The sequence below is a fragment of the Alligator sinensis genome, unplaced genomic scaffold (genome assembly GCF_000455745.1).
Source record: "Alligator sinensis unplaced genomic scaffold, ASM45574v1 scaffold318_1, whole genome shotgun sequence".
Lineage (NCBI taxonomy): Eukaryota > Metazoa > Chordata > Crocodylia > Alligatoridae > Alligator > Alligator sinensis.
Genome location: NW_005842421.1, coordinates 274,936 through 290,257, shown reverse-complemented (window position 1 = coordinate 290,257; position 15,322 = coordinate 274,936). Strand labels below are relative to the sequence as shown.

General features: G+C 36.7%; 1 protein-coding gene across 3 annotated transcripts in view; it reads right to left on the bottom strand.

The window, feature by feature from the left end:
• The window catches only part of LPIN2 (lipin 2), a 47,562-nt gene extending 32,582 nt beyond the window's left edge, over nt 1-14,980 (bottom strand). The window contains exons 1-3 of one of the 3 annotated variants that reach the window (XM_006030103.3): nt 14,802-14,980; nt 7,552-7,752; nt 2,713-2,808 (exon numbers count right to left, since the gene is read on the bottom strand). In XM_006030103.3, the coding sequence (XP_006030165.3) occupies nt 2,713-2,808; nt 7,552-7,752; nt 14,802-14,888 (384 nt within the window). In that variant the 5' untranslated portion in view covers nt 14,889-14,980. Of the gene's footprint in view, nt 1-2,712; nt 2,809-6,699; nt 6,833-7,551; nt 7,753-14,801 lie in introns of those variants that run through there. The other 2 variants (XM_025211675.1, XM_006030104.3) reach the window with 2 other exon arrangements.
• Between the last annotated feature and the right edge of the window lie 342 nt (nt 14,981-15,322).

The window sequence follows — 15,322 nt, the reverse complement described above, 5'->3', positions numbered from 1 at the left end:
GGGGGGGTTTGGGACTGAGGTCAAGCCAGAAAGCTCAAAAACATTTTACTATTTCCCTATTCATAAAGAAAGTACACAAAGAATTAAAATGACTTGACCAGCAACCAAGAATGTAGACAGAACAGTATTTCAGTAAAGTTTTTCAGTATTTCAGGGATTCCACTGAACAGTATGTTTTGCCGAATTAAAAAAAGAAAAAGCAAAACTAAGTTTTCACCTTTCAGTGATAGCAAGTTTATTTTCAGCTAGTTACTAGAGAAGGTTCCTATAACCAGATAATTTTAAACATCAAGACATTCTAGATAAGGGCAAAAAGCTATCAGTTACAACAGAGCATCTCTCAAGAATGCAATTTTCAGTATGTATGGAACGATAATCCAAATGAAGTAATGTTTCTATGAAAATGCATTTTTCTAGATTAGTGTTTCTCAACCTGTGGGTCGCAAGAATATATGAAAGAGTCATGAACAAACTTTAAAAATGGATTCTCCTTTAAAGGAGAAAAGGGTGGGAAACTCTGGCTTTTCCCTTGCAGGCTGGCAGAGTTCCAGCCTGTGAGGGGCTGCTTGGTGTCCCCCCTGCCTCACACATCCATCCCCTTCCCCACACACTGGGGGGCCTGGGAAGTGGGGCAGTGGTTCCAGAGTGAGGGGCACTTGGTCGGAACTGGCCAATGTTTACAAATGGGTCCTGGTACAAAAAAGGTTGAGACTGACTCTTCTAGATAATACTAGTACAAAATGCCCCCAAAATCTGCTTCTTTACAGATGTCTCTATTATAAAAAAAAAATAAAAAAATCAAAAGATGCTAGTCACCTCTGATCAGAGGTACCCAGAATGTGATTAATACTTTTGATGTAGCAGTTTAAATATTAGGTACAAGCTTACAGCTAGATTTGAGCTTTCTAAGCCATTAAAAACAAAGAAATCAGTTAAAACCTGCTCTATTGCTTGGGAGAAAAGTAGAGTAGAATTAGGGCTTACTAAAGCACAATAATTAAACATTTCTCAAAATGAATGACTGATCACTTCAAAGTTTATAAAGGGTTTTACATGAAAGAGACATTTATGAAGAGGATACACAAATCATGTTGGATTTACATATGTTTAGTTTTATACAAACAGCTACAAACAACACTAGTTTTCTTATCTTACTTTTCATTTTGCAGGAAGCGTAAGACAAAGGATACTTTCATATTTAAAAACAACTTCACTCACATCTTTCAGAGGACATTACACCAAAGGGGAAAAAAAGTCTTGAAAGACTTTCCTACCATTTCACATAAGCATATTGCTCTACTTGTAGTAGTCTGATTGTCCTTTTCAGGCTAGGAATTCCAGAAATACTCCATACATGCATAAAGTGTTAGCAACCTGAACCACTCTTAAAGGAGCTACTGTATTTAAAGGAGCTACTTTACACTTCAGTACAGTATATATATAGATCTGAAGCATCCTTGGGTGGTCTATGCCTCTAACATACCCTGGTGTAGGTTCAAAAGAAGGATCACAAGTAGCCATGACAAAACAAAGAGCTGAAACAAGGCAAATATGTTTAATATCTGTGTGAGACAAGAGACTATAAGAATGAAAGATTCCTGGGTTTTTTCTTCACAACATCAGCTTCATTGGTACTGGTATATACTAAGAGTTATCTGAAACATTTAGTTCTCCCCCCTCATACACACACACTCATTATTGATCTGTTCCTGTTAATGACTTATCTATCTGCTCTGTCAGCAAAAAAAATGCTTTTGGTTTTGTATTTAGTCATATTATATACTATTAGAATTGGAGATTCCCTTCTATTCCTAGATATTACGTTTCCCCACCATATTCCTACTTTGGCTGCTAATCCTGATAATGGTTTTTTCCTTCTCGTTTCTGAGTGATACACAATCACTTTGCTTTCAAAGATGGATTTTCATTTCGTAATTTTAAAAAATGCCCATTCGTCTCTCCTAGAGCTAGTTAATGTTTAAGATGTGCAGAATTACATGATAGTACACAGTAATTACTGAGGTTTAAATATCAACATTGCCAATCTTTGAAAACTGACCATGGAAGAGATTTACCATTCACAAAGTATCTGTCAACTCAGGTAAGCTTTTGCATAAGGTCACATAATATTGTTTGCTATAAATTTGAAGCACTGCAGCTAAATAATAGCCTGAAAAAGGAAGCACTTTTCTAAGACAACAATTACACATGCATCAACAAGAAAACCCTACAATTTCAAAAGGAAGTACGTTTACTAGAAGATAATTATATTAGAAAATTAACTTGTTTTCTAAGCCCAAGAAATCATTACAAGGATAATGGACTGTATCCTGCCAAAAAAACCAACTTGTTCTGATACTGAGGTCAGCACTGGTGATAAGAACTACCTGAAGCAAGTGATTGTGCGTCACTACATGATCTGTATAAGTATAGTAAAAAAAAAGTCAGCCTAAAGTTATCATCATTGCCTCCTGTACTAAAACAGGATGAAGTGTTACAAATTATCTTATAGTTCTAAAAAAGAATCAGTAGTTTTCCTGCAACTGGCAACTGAGTTTGATAAAATACTCTGTCCAAGTACATGCATGTTATGAATCAACAACAAAGATTCTGTCCTAGAAAACGCTAGATTTTCTTCAGTTATAACTACTGGGAGTGCAGGTCACTGCAGTAGGAACGAGAGCATCACGTCACGGAGCACAATACACTTACATTTTCTTCTTCAGTTTCTTGTACAAAGAAAGCTTCTCCATTGTCACCCAGCTTCATATGAAGGTCAACAGCATCTCCATTAATTTCTATATCAATCTATGGAAACAAAAACAATTTACCATGGAGCATCCTCCACATGAACAGATAGGCAAATACTGAGCTGAAGATTTAATCCTGATATACCAGTATTAGTCTCTTTCATTTTTTTTAAGCCAACACTCCACCAGCAGTACGCCTTTTTAAAAAGACTTGCCACATTGCCCTTCATTTTTGCTCCGTTATTATACTAAAATAGGTATGGCCAAATCCTCAAAGTTGTTCAGATGCCTAAATCTAACAAGACTCCACTCTATTTTGTAAGTTTTGGGAGTCATAGGCTTAAATAACCTTGGTAATTTGGGCCTTTGTGTTGTCCTATGAAGCTGCCTCAGTGAACTCTTTCTGTAGTTAGACATGTACTTAAAATCTGGCTCAACCGAGGCCTGGAATGGATCTAAATTATGAAGGGCAGGTGTTCTTGAGTAAGAGCAAATGGTCTTTTAAAGGCTTTGTTTATTTTATGAAATCACAACCCTGTGACTGAGCAGGAGGTCTGACTGTATTTTTTTAATATTCAGTTAATAATTCTGCTTCTAACAGTACTGTCATATGGCTATGAAGATGAGACAAGACTCCTAGCTTTCCATCAGAGCTTCTGTTTTTCAGAGAAAAACATTCTCTAATGCAAAATGGAACGTAAATGTATTCCAAGTTACAATAACTTCAGGAGAGGAAAAGATGGCCCCTTTTCCAAACTGATGGACTTCCAAAACAAGAACAAAAAGAGATGTATATATAAATCTGTTCTAAAGCCAAAGGAATAAAGATACCACTGTTTCAGTTTTATCTTCTTTAGCTGAAATCTTGGACAGTAAAGTAAATTCCATGCGTTAACATACAGACAGAATTGTAAACTTCAATATTCAACAAGGATCATTGATTTTGTGGTCAAGAATTCATCTTTTCTGTCAAGCGGACATTTTCTTTTAGTTTAACCAACTGATAGCAATAGTTAGCCATGTTACCCTGAAGTCAGGCATAGGCAGGGTAGAGATGCACCTTATAGACTAACTGAATCAGATATACATAAGCTTTCATGGGCAACAGATATCTTCATCAAAGCCTATGATGATATCTGAAAGATATTTAATTCAGAAGGTTATATTCTCCGTGTTATAAGGGAATGCAATAGATTTGTCTTACTATTGAGAAAGTGAAAGTATCATTATCAAGTTTGCATAACTTAAAAATGGGTTTGTCCTAGTCAGGCTTTCATGTTAGTCTTTGTGCCATAATGAAGGTACCCGTGTCACACATAATGCACGATATCCAATATTAAAGTTGGCAATCAAATTAAGTTTTAGGTTATACATAAAAAGCAACCATCTATAACAGTGGCACCTTTAGGCTAACTGCCACTCTGCACTGCCTTCTACTTGACTTCAGACTATGACAGCTAACAACCTCCCTCCATGCAGTAGTTAACCTAAATTTGGAATGTAAACTGGTTAACATTTGGGCAGGTAAGAGCCAGTCAAAAAGAGGAGGACTGATTTTAAAATGAACACATGTGTTATCAAGCCTAACATAAAAAAAAGTACCAAAGATTAACATAAGACCATGTATTAAAACTGATTTGTAATGAAAACAAGTAATTCCAACCATTACACACCCATAGAGGTGACACCAAGTTCTAGTACCAATCAAAACCACACAATGCTTTATTCCTTTCACAACAAGACCAATAGCTCTATTTAAAAAAAAAATACTAATTTTAGTGACATTTACCTGCCCAAAGCTATTTAAACATAATCAATTAGATTGTTTTTAATTCTTACTAAAGTAAAAGCAAAAGCTGTTTGTTGAAAACATATTTATTCAGATTCAAGCAATGTAGAAGACAAGGACTCTACGTGGATTTTACTATTTTGTAGTTTCTCTATAAAGTAAGTGAGAACAAAGGAAATTGTTACAATCAATAGGTTTGGGGAAGTAACAAAAATGTTTGAGCAGAAGACTGAACTTTTGAACATTATAGGCTGTAAAACAACTTTATCAGAAATCAGGGAAAAGAAGACGTTAGAATCAGCATAAGACTCTTTTATAACTTCTCTGAAATCAGGTTAGTTGATGGCAACAACCCATAATTAAAAAAAAAAAAAAAAATGATTCAAGCCATAATTTAAAGTCAGTTTAATAGTTGCAGGCATATCTTGGAGCAGGTTCTCTCCTTTCCTTCCTCTATGTAATCATTAATATGCCCTCTATCTTTACCTGCATACACCTCTCAGTTGTCTTTTATAACTAGTGTCTGTTATATAACAATTATACCTATGATCAACCCTTACAACCTTAAGAAGGTATTGAGATAAAAGTTTGAGATAATAACATTAATAGGTGGTGGTTGAAAATCTGGATCTCCGTTCAATCCTTTGATATTGCATACAATTCTCACTCCTTTTGTGTGCTATGAATGTAAAAGGAAGATCATAATTTAGCACTTAAAAAGCAAAAATGAGGCTTCAAGTTGCCTCCTCCCTCCCCCTTTTACATAAATTATAGACAAAGATGCAAGAACCAAAGCAGTTTGCTATCTTCCTGTAGTCTACTGGTTTGGGGCCAAAGGTGTTATTGTCATATTGCAAAGGGCTATGAAAGGAACAGTGTCCAGGATGTAAAAGTTAAAGATGACTGAACTTTTTGAGTTCTATCACTTTCAAATGGGTTCACTGTTAATAACAGGCAGATTCTGCTTCTCTTTCACTGAAAAACTTGTATGACAGCGTCAGAAGCCCTCCTATCATTAGTATGTGCCCAACAGATATGCCAAAATTAGTTAAAATGGCCTGTTTTTATAAAGGATAAGCACACGAGTGCAACAAGGCAAATACGATTGTTTTATTTTATGTGACAGTACTTTACCATGACACTTTTGGCCTGCAGGATGGGCAGAGCTGACAACCAGAACTATGAGAAGGATAATACATGCTTGCAACAAGCTCCAGAAGTAGAAGGAATGGACACTCCACATATTCTAGATTAAGTATCCCCCTCTCTCATGAAGTAATGAACTCTCCTGCATCTCAGCAGTTCACTCAGTGTTGCCAAATTTATAAAATACAAGCCAACTGAAAGAAGCCACTGCTCCACAAGGGCAAACTGCTGCATAAAAAATGGAATTTCTTGTACCTTGACGCGTCAGACAAGAATGAAGGGAATACAGGCAGGCATACTCTAAAACTGCAATGTCTATTATCCCTTTCTTTTAAAAAAAGTTAACGCTAAGTTCAGGAGTAGATTTCCATTCTTCATCTGTTTTATTTACAATTTTTTTTTAAATACATCAAGGACATCTCAGCCCAATTCCTTTTCTTTCTCTGGTGTTCCTTAATATAGTCAATACCTGTTTGTGACTTACTTCCCAAACATCCCCAGTAACAATTAAATTGAAACCAGTTTATTTAATGAACTGTATCACCACCGGATCTGGCAGTAGATTCCATCTTCCTCACATATTTACACCACTTCATGATTTTTAAAATCAATAAATTCAGGTGGCTACTTTTTTTATTTTACAACTAGCACCAACTAAGAGTATGGACAGACATAACTTGAGTGCTACAAATCTTGAGTGCTTTAAAAAGAGAGAGTACAGGTAGCACACAGCAATAAAGTGTCTCAAACTGGCCTGAACTGTATCAAAAAAATAACCTGAATTAAACAGCAATAACTGAGCACTTCACAGGTAAGTGCTTCATATTATATTTGTACCCTCGAGCAACACATAATAGAGAGACGGTTCATTCCACCAGCATCTCCCAGTGTTTTTTGAAGACAGGTCTGCACATTTGTCTGGTAATGAAGTACTCCAAATTAGAACTGCTTAAAACTGGGGCAAGATTTGAAGCACTTCATATGCACATCTGCCCATAGCCTAAATTTAGTTACCTATTTTGTAACTGTTTACACCAGGAATGAGGGCTTTTTTAAGAACTTGTCCGTCTTCCTCTTGTACTAATCCTGAGTTTGATTTTGCAGCATTCCCTCTTCCAGCTGAGATGGGATGGATTCTCCTTCCTCTTCAATTAGTCAATACAGTGACTGCAGGTGGTCAGAGAGCTGTTAGTAATATTCTTGCATGACAAATTTCCAGCATATCTGAGCCAATTGCCATTTTTTTAATTTACCAAATACTTAGCAGTAAAAACCTATCAGCTGAGATAAACTGGTAAGCCTAATTAAATTGTGAGCAAAAACACACCAAATATGGTGCAGTTTTTGGCAGCTTGTGGTAACCAATGTTGCAAAAACAATGCTTTCTTTTTCACAGCATCAAGAATGCCACAGCTCATCTGTACTGACAAAAAACACTATTTACAAATAAACCTGCAATAATGTATTCTCAAAAACCTAGAAAATTAAACAGATTATTTCACCAGTTCTCTTCGGCTACTGGAAAGGAAACAGCCCCTGAGTGGCTTCCTTCCTCCCCCCTGCTCCAATAGCCACATAAATATTTTAAGATCATAGAAAGATCTTGGGGTCACATTATATTTTTATAGCCCAATATATAGCTATCAAAATGTCTTTCTTTTCTGACATGAATCCTGTTTTTTTGTATGGTTATTCTTCCTTATTAGGCAATCATATACCAAATGATGTTTTTTGAATTGCAAAAATCTCTGACTTGAAGAGCCTATATGAGAAACTTTTGCCATCTGCATTCTGCAAGGTGTACATGTACAACAGAAAAACAATGTTTCGGGTTCTCTGCTTTTACTTGCCATTTGCTGTACTTACTACTTTTTCCTTTGAACGCAGGACACCAAGTTTCCCAAATCGGACATGAAAAGGAGAACACTGGAATGTACCATCCTGCTGGCGAACCACAATGACATCAATACATCCTGAAAGAGTGGCCTGATTAATGCCTTTGTATAGCTCCTTCACAGTAACCAGGACTTGTCCTGCAAGCTGCCCCACGTAATTCATAGTCTGAGACTGCAAGATAAGGCAAGAAAAATTTAAGTTAGACTTGTAATAAAATAAGCCATTTATCAAGTCAGTTTATTGAAGAGTTCATTTGCACATCTTCTTACAGAGGTGACTAAGTTTTAAACCCATTCTCAAAACAGTACACTAAGCATGACAGATAAAATATTTAGTGTCCATAAATTACCATATGTTCTTAAAATAGATTTAAGTAGCTTGGGGGTTGATTATTTCAGATTACATTTTTCCACGTGCAGAGACCTGGATTCAGATGTTTAGATTCCTAGTAGGAGCCAGTATGACTCCATTTCTGATATTGCTTGTATCACAGAATCTTTATATTATTTAGTAAAATCAAACATCTCTACTGAAGATGTGTTTGTAACATGCTTTTAACTGTGTCTAGTTTTGGGCTCCACAATTCAAAAAGGATGTGGAGAAGCTTGAGAGGGTGCAGAGGAGAGCCACGCACATGATCAGAGGTCAGGAAAACAGACCTTATGATGAAAGGCTGAGAGCCACGGGACTCTTCAGCCTGGAAAAGCGCAGGCTCAGGGGTGATCTGGTGGCCACCTATAAGTTTATCAGGGGTGCTTACCAGGATCTGGGGGAATGTCTGTTCACCAGAGTGCCCCAAGGGATGACCAGATCGAATGGTCACAAACTCCGCCGCGACTGATTCAGGCTGGACATAAGAAAGAACTTCACTGTCCGAGCCCCCAAATTTGGAATAGACTGCCGCCGGAGGCGGTTCAAGCACCCACTTTGAATGCCTTCAAGACACTTTTGGATGCTTATCTTGCTGGGATCCTATGATCCCTGCTGACTTCCTGCCCCTGGGGCAGGGGGATGGACTCGATGATCCTCCAGGGTCCCTTCCAGCCCAAATGTCTATGAAATCTATGAAACATGGAAATACTGCACAGAAAACTCTGGGTGCATCTAGTATGTATGGCTTTTCCGCTGTTCTCAACTTAATACTTTAGTAATAAAATTTAAAAAACCACTAGTATTAGACTGAAGGCCACCCAATTTCATGCATTAGCTGGAGACAAAAATAATATAGTCCACAATTGAAAAAAAAATTACAGAATAGAACACGTGTAACCCTTTTCTACACAATACACAGAAAACTAGAACGGTACAATAATTATACAAAGTTAATCTATAAGGGGCATCTCTACCCTGCTTCCTGCCACACACCTACTAATAAGTCACCATATACAGCACAAACTTCTAAAACAAAATTACAAGCTTGAAAAAACTTCTGCAAAACGGGCAGGAAAGCACTGGAACTCATCTGTGGCAGTAACCACAGGGTGGGAAGCTAAAGATTCTACCCAAATTAGAGAAACAAATAGTACCTTTCCAAGTTTCAAGAAGTTAAATGAATAAAGGATATCAAATAACAAGAACAATTAAATTGAGGCTTCCTGACCCGTGATTTAAATTGATTTGATTAAATCAAATTCACCCTGAGACACATTTTCCAAATATGACACTTAACAGCCACTTAAACTGCTTGTTTAAAATAGTACATATATGTTTTTAAACCAGTAGGTATAGCTTGTTCAGAGAAAACACCGGAGAAAACACCAGCATTTACTTATCAACATCACATAGTTTGGGGAAGCAGGGGACACAATTCACTCAGACCAAGTCTGCAGCAATCCAGAGCAACTGCTATCATTCCTACATAACCTCAACTTTCACTTAAAAGTAAATTTCTATTCCTTCAGCTTACAGAAATATTCTTCCATATAAATAGCACTTTAAGTCTGCAGAGAGATCCAATCTCTCAATTACTTTTCAACAGTTTCACTAAGTTTTCAGTCAAGTGAAAATTTACCAGTTTATACATTTTCATTGCTGTTCTTCAAACTCTAGTTAACAGTAAAAACAACAACAAAAGGTAGCAGGTAGAGCACACAAAGTCAGTCTGAGGCAAAAGAAGAGAATGAATGGAAAAGCTCTGTTCCATTCACAGAGCTGCTGGGAATTTTCCTAACAGCTACACCAACTGTGGGATGCAATCTGTTCACATCCACAGCTGACATGGCTCTACAGACAAAACTTTATACTAAACATGAGCGCTAGGGACAGGAATTACACAAACTGGTGTAAGTGATCAGAAACCAGTTCAAATCTGTAACACAACAGAAGTTCAGCGCACTTAAACTGCTCTCAAAGCGGCTGAAACCAGTTTAAGATAAGCCTGGATGGATGCAGCATCAGACAACTGATTTAGGTGAAATCAGTCTACTGAACTTCTGTCCCAGATCCCCTCCAGATTCAAGATAACTCCGTCTCCCAGCATCCCAGGATGCTTTGCAACTCCCCCACAAATCCCCCCTTGCAGAGTGGCATCCTCTAGCGCCCCCTGGTGCCTGGCCTGGGCCACTGCAGGCATGTGGCTACATTTCCAGAATCAAAAGCGAGTATCTGTTCACTTGTTCATTGGTTCAATCTATGCAGTTTAGACTAACCTGTGAAGATTGAATCAATTCAGCCTTGCACTTTATGACTGTCTGTATGGGTCAGAAAGCACTGTTTGATACTTTGCCTCTTGTCACCTTGGAAACATTTCAGCTTTTTCCAAGATTACACAGTACTGGTTTACAGGTGAGGATAGTTTTCTATACATGAGGAGTAAGTAAAATCTTACATTGAAAATGGGCAGCACTGAGAACAGCAAATCTCCCCATTCTCTCCCCACTCTACTGCAAATACATGTATTTGTATGGAATTTGAAAAACATTTTGAGAAGCAAATTTTTAGGAATTTGCAGTTTCACTTTAGCAGCTAGAAGGCAAATTCAGTCTTGTAAAAAATCTGACAAATACATTCAGTTTCTCTACAATTTAACTCCACATATTTGTTAAGAAATATGAGGCTGAAAAGTGGGCACAGAGGTGAATAATTCTGTTAATTTGAAGTCAGGTAGAAATTAGAGCCAGGTAGCACCTTAGGCACTAACTGGTTCAAACAGGCATAAGCTTTAATAGGCAACAACCTACTTTGTGAGATGCTATTGTCTATGAAAGCTCATTTCTCTCTGAGCCAGTTAGTGTAAGGTCCCTCTGCCCTTCCTTCTAGGCTGAAAAATATTCATACAAGTCTTCCATCCCTGTGGAAACTGACTCTTCAGGAAGTCACATGTCTTACAGCTCACGCCATATAACTCTGTCTGAATAATTGTTAGAAACTGTGTAAATCTCAACATTAATACACAGTGTACTTAAGAAAGAAAAAAAACCTAAAGACCTGAAAGAAGCAAGGGCCACTCCACTGTATTTTATCAAGAAGGTCTGTTCAACAGCAAATGGATTTTAAAGAGCTGCAAAATAGTGAGCTGCTTTAAACAGGGATTTTAACAAAAATATTTAGTTGTTTTTCCATGAGAACATAAAATCCTTCTGCTTAGACCAGTGACTGTTTCCAGGCATCTGCTCAATGTTTGGGGGCAGGGAGTCCTATATGAAACCAGCCAATTGCTCCCCACACTAAGCTTGAAAAATTCTTAAAACTGAAGTAGAGTTGTAAAGTCAGGCTCACCATACACTCTCTCTCTCTATATATAATCTATATATCTATAAATATATCTATCTATATCTACACACACACAGTCATAACTGCTACAGTAACTACATTCCAGAAATATTTAGACATGCAGACTTTGGATCAAAGAGGTCTCTGAAGCAAGCATCACTGGGTCCAGAAGCTGGATGCAGGAACAGATTCTCACTGTTGCATTTTTGGACATATGGAGATGGAAAAGCATGCCACAACATAGGATCTTCTGGCCTGTAATACTTTTAAGCATCTTGGAAGGGAAAGCACCGGCAGGAGAGGATTACAGAGTTCTCAGGTGCAAAAAGCTATGGAAAGTCTCCTCTAGAAATAAACAGATTTCTCCCTTGGAGTAACACCACCTTGGAACAGTTATATTTTCAAAACAATAGGTGTGCTACTCAAGAAAACAAAAGTCTGTATCAAAACTGACCTCTTACTTTACACATAGTACCCAATTTGTTTTTAATTAAGCTGCAAGTACAAAGCATGGCTGAAAATTAAAGTCAGGCTCTTAACATAATAGCTTAGGGTTAGGATGATGACAAATATCAATTTAGAAAATTTTAAACAATAACACACAACTGATTGGTTGCAGATAAAAATATCACTACACACCTGAGAAACCACATCTGTTGAGGGTTTGGGGGAAGGGAGGGGATTAGTTTCATTTTTAAAGATCCTTCTGAAAAGCCTAAAATGATCACTGCTAAACTTTGCTGCAGCTAATAACATCACATCACTTTAAATTATTGCAGATGTTCAAGCGCAGTAGAAGCAGCTCTGACCACAGTCTAAGTACTGCAAAGAATCTTTTAGGTAAAAACTTCCGTAGCTATTTCAGACTTAAGAGGCATTTGCTAAAAAATGTCATGATCCTTCAAGTACAAACAGAGAATTCATCAAGTTGCTTCATCAACTTCCATTGCAAGTATTTAAACAGTGGTACACGAGGTGGGAGCCTCCTGGAAAAGCCAAGTTAGGCGTAATGAATGTGAAGCATTCCAAGCCATTTGATATTTTCTTTCATTTATTCCTCAAATCCAGCACATACATGTTACGTGTTACAATCAAACTCTTCCTTACCTTCTGGGTAAAACCCAGAGTTGAGTTAACTCAGCAATGTTGCTTGCTCTTCTGAGAGTGCAGAATTTAAAAGGCCAAGCAATACTAAGGATTTCACAACAGAAAGATAGTATTTGTCGCTTTTAGAAGTTCAAGGAGGCACTGATTTTTGACCATTTAAGAAATCAGCCCAGTGTTGTAAACAGAAAATATTTTTACTGGGGCATATGCAACTTCAAACAGAAGACAAGAAATTGCATCTCTAATAAATTCAGCCTTACACTCTGAGAGTTTTCTCTGGCAAGACACCATGATGACAGTGAAAGGTAGAAACTGAAACTGCTTGCTCTATTTTCTACCAAGAGTGCGTGCAAGAATCAGTTCAGAGCATGGGGGAAATTACTGTAAACATAGACCCACATATTTAAGAAACAAAAGTAGATAATGCATATTGTATAACTCTTTTAATTTGGAAATTTTAAGCTTTTATATATATTTTAAGCTTATATTATATTATATATTAATATAATATATTATATATTAATTTTATATTAATCCTCTACTGGCCTGAAAGGTAGATTTTCAAGGCTGAAAAAACTGGGGAAATGATTTTCACAAACAATGACTAATGAAGTTCTTCATCTCAAACTACATGCCTGGCATTTGCCAGACACTGGATGCTAAAATTAAGTTTTTGAAATACTTACATTAGGTAAGAAACTCACATTTAGTTAGTTTTGATGTAAGTCTTGAAGGAGGGTATCATGTCTATCTGCCAAATTTGTCTAGCATACCATTGACTGCTCCATAATTAATACAGTATGTATGAATACATATTTTAATCTAGAACACTGAACCTTTGGACTTGAAGCACTCCCCATTAGGCTCAATGGACCCCTTCATAACTTCTTTGAAATTGGGTGTGACTTCATTTTAAAAATATAAGTATACCTTACAGTACTTACTTCCTTGCAGAGAGCCCAGGCAGTTGGGGTAGGAGATTGTGGAGGCAGGGACAAACCAGAGCCTTTGCTTATCTGCTTATCTCCTCACACCTTGCTTATCTCCTCGGGGCACCCTTCAAAGGTTCTAGCAGAACCTCAGGGTGCCCCAGGACCCTGGTTAATAATCACTGATCTAGAAGATCTATATGCAAGTACATGCAACCTAACTGAAACAGCATCTACAAGAAGATGATGAGCTTCCTGTGCATTTATTTGCAGTATGTTTTCAGTGCAGTACAAAAAGACAATTTGCCTTCATTCTTAAAACTTAGACCACAGTTCAGATGTACCCTAGCTAATTTAGTAATCTGGTTATCTAGTTGTATTCTTTGGGATTTCCCAAACAAACAGTATATACTAGTAAGTGTTTTAATGACACACGATTCACATGAAACAAGTGCAAGAAACCAAAAGTATGTTTTTGCTACAAAGAAACTGAAAGTTTCAAAGTTATACAGTTGTAACTATTAGTTATACAAAAAAAAAAATTTCGTGATTTCAATGCTTATCTTAAAGGACACGAATGAAGTTCTCCGTTGAAATCAGATGTGTAGTACCAGACATCTTCAAAAAGCTAACATTAACAATATTTCTTATTGAGTAAGGTTAAACTTCAGAGAGTTATGCTGGCATTAAGAGAAGGAGGCTGAATGCAAAAGAAGAAAATAATTAAGTGTTGTCTTGATTTTCTCTAATTTACCTGCTCATGGTCATATATAATGTTCTTTTTAGTAGGCAGTTGTGTTAAACTAGATTGAATTGCCATTCATTAAAAATTACTAATTTGTTTCTCATTTATATTTTTATTTGCATCTCAGTCAAGAACTTGGTACATTTTTAAACTGCATACTATTAGTAAAATTGCAACTTTAATGTTGCTAGACAAATACAGCTGTCTGCTTTGGGTAAGGTGGGGGAATACTAGATTCCAACTGTTACTCTCAGTTTCATGATCACATACATCAGACCTAAGTTTTAGCTGTAAAGTTTGGGATTTGTTTTAAAACCTTCCCCTAATTTCTACTTTAACTTGCATTTAGTTTGCTTATCAAGTTAGATTTCTAATGCAGTCACTTGATCTCCTTTACCATGGAAGTTATCTAGTCATACAGGAATTCATTTAATGGAGGAATCCATTTAACTGGACCAGCACCTATAGGAACTGGAGATGTTCAGATGTACAGAGCAAAAACTGGTCTTCTATTCAGAACTAAATAAAATGAAATACAAAAGGTATTATTTTAGTTTTGCTTTATACTATACGCTGTCCTTCTCAAAGAAAAGATTAAATCAAAATAAGTCTGCTGAATTTCAAATTAAAGTTTTCTAAAAAAAAAAAAAAAAGGTTAAAAATGCAAGTTAAAAAAAAGCCCTTGAAACAAAATATTTTAAAAGGGCACACAGAGTGAAATCACTCACCAAGATACCAGAAGGGGCCATTTCTTGAGCAGCAACCACATTGCTCCTTAAGTCATCTTCAAAAACAATCATCTCTGAGGAATACATCTCAAAAAGCAAATTCACTTTTCAAAATATAGATATATCCCAGCTGATAGGCATAACTTTGTCAGACCAACATTTACTCTCTTTATTTGGACCAGGCAAAGTATATTTTTAAAGCAAGATAAACAGTTTTGCTGTTCTAAGATCTCTTATATGGAAGGATCATCACTGTCTGTGAAAGTAGACTGATTAAAAAAGGAAATACTGTGTTATAAAACCTGACATAAAAAACTTCCTCACCAATAAGATTTGCTTGAAGAGTCACAGCCCACTTCTACTCTATGAGATAAGGAGGACCATGTATGTAGTTCAGCATGTGTTTGTGCTGATAGGCAATGATCGTGTATTACAGCAAATCACATGACATGAAATATTTCATTTAACAGAATCAGCAACTAATGATTCTTACGTTTTATATAATATTAGGATAACTCAGC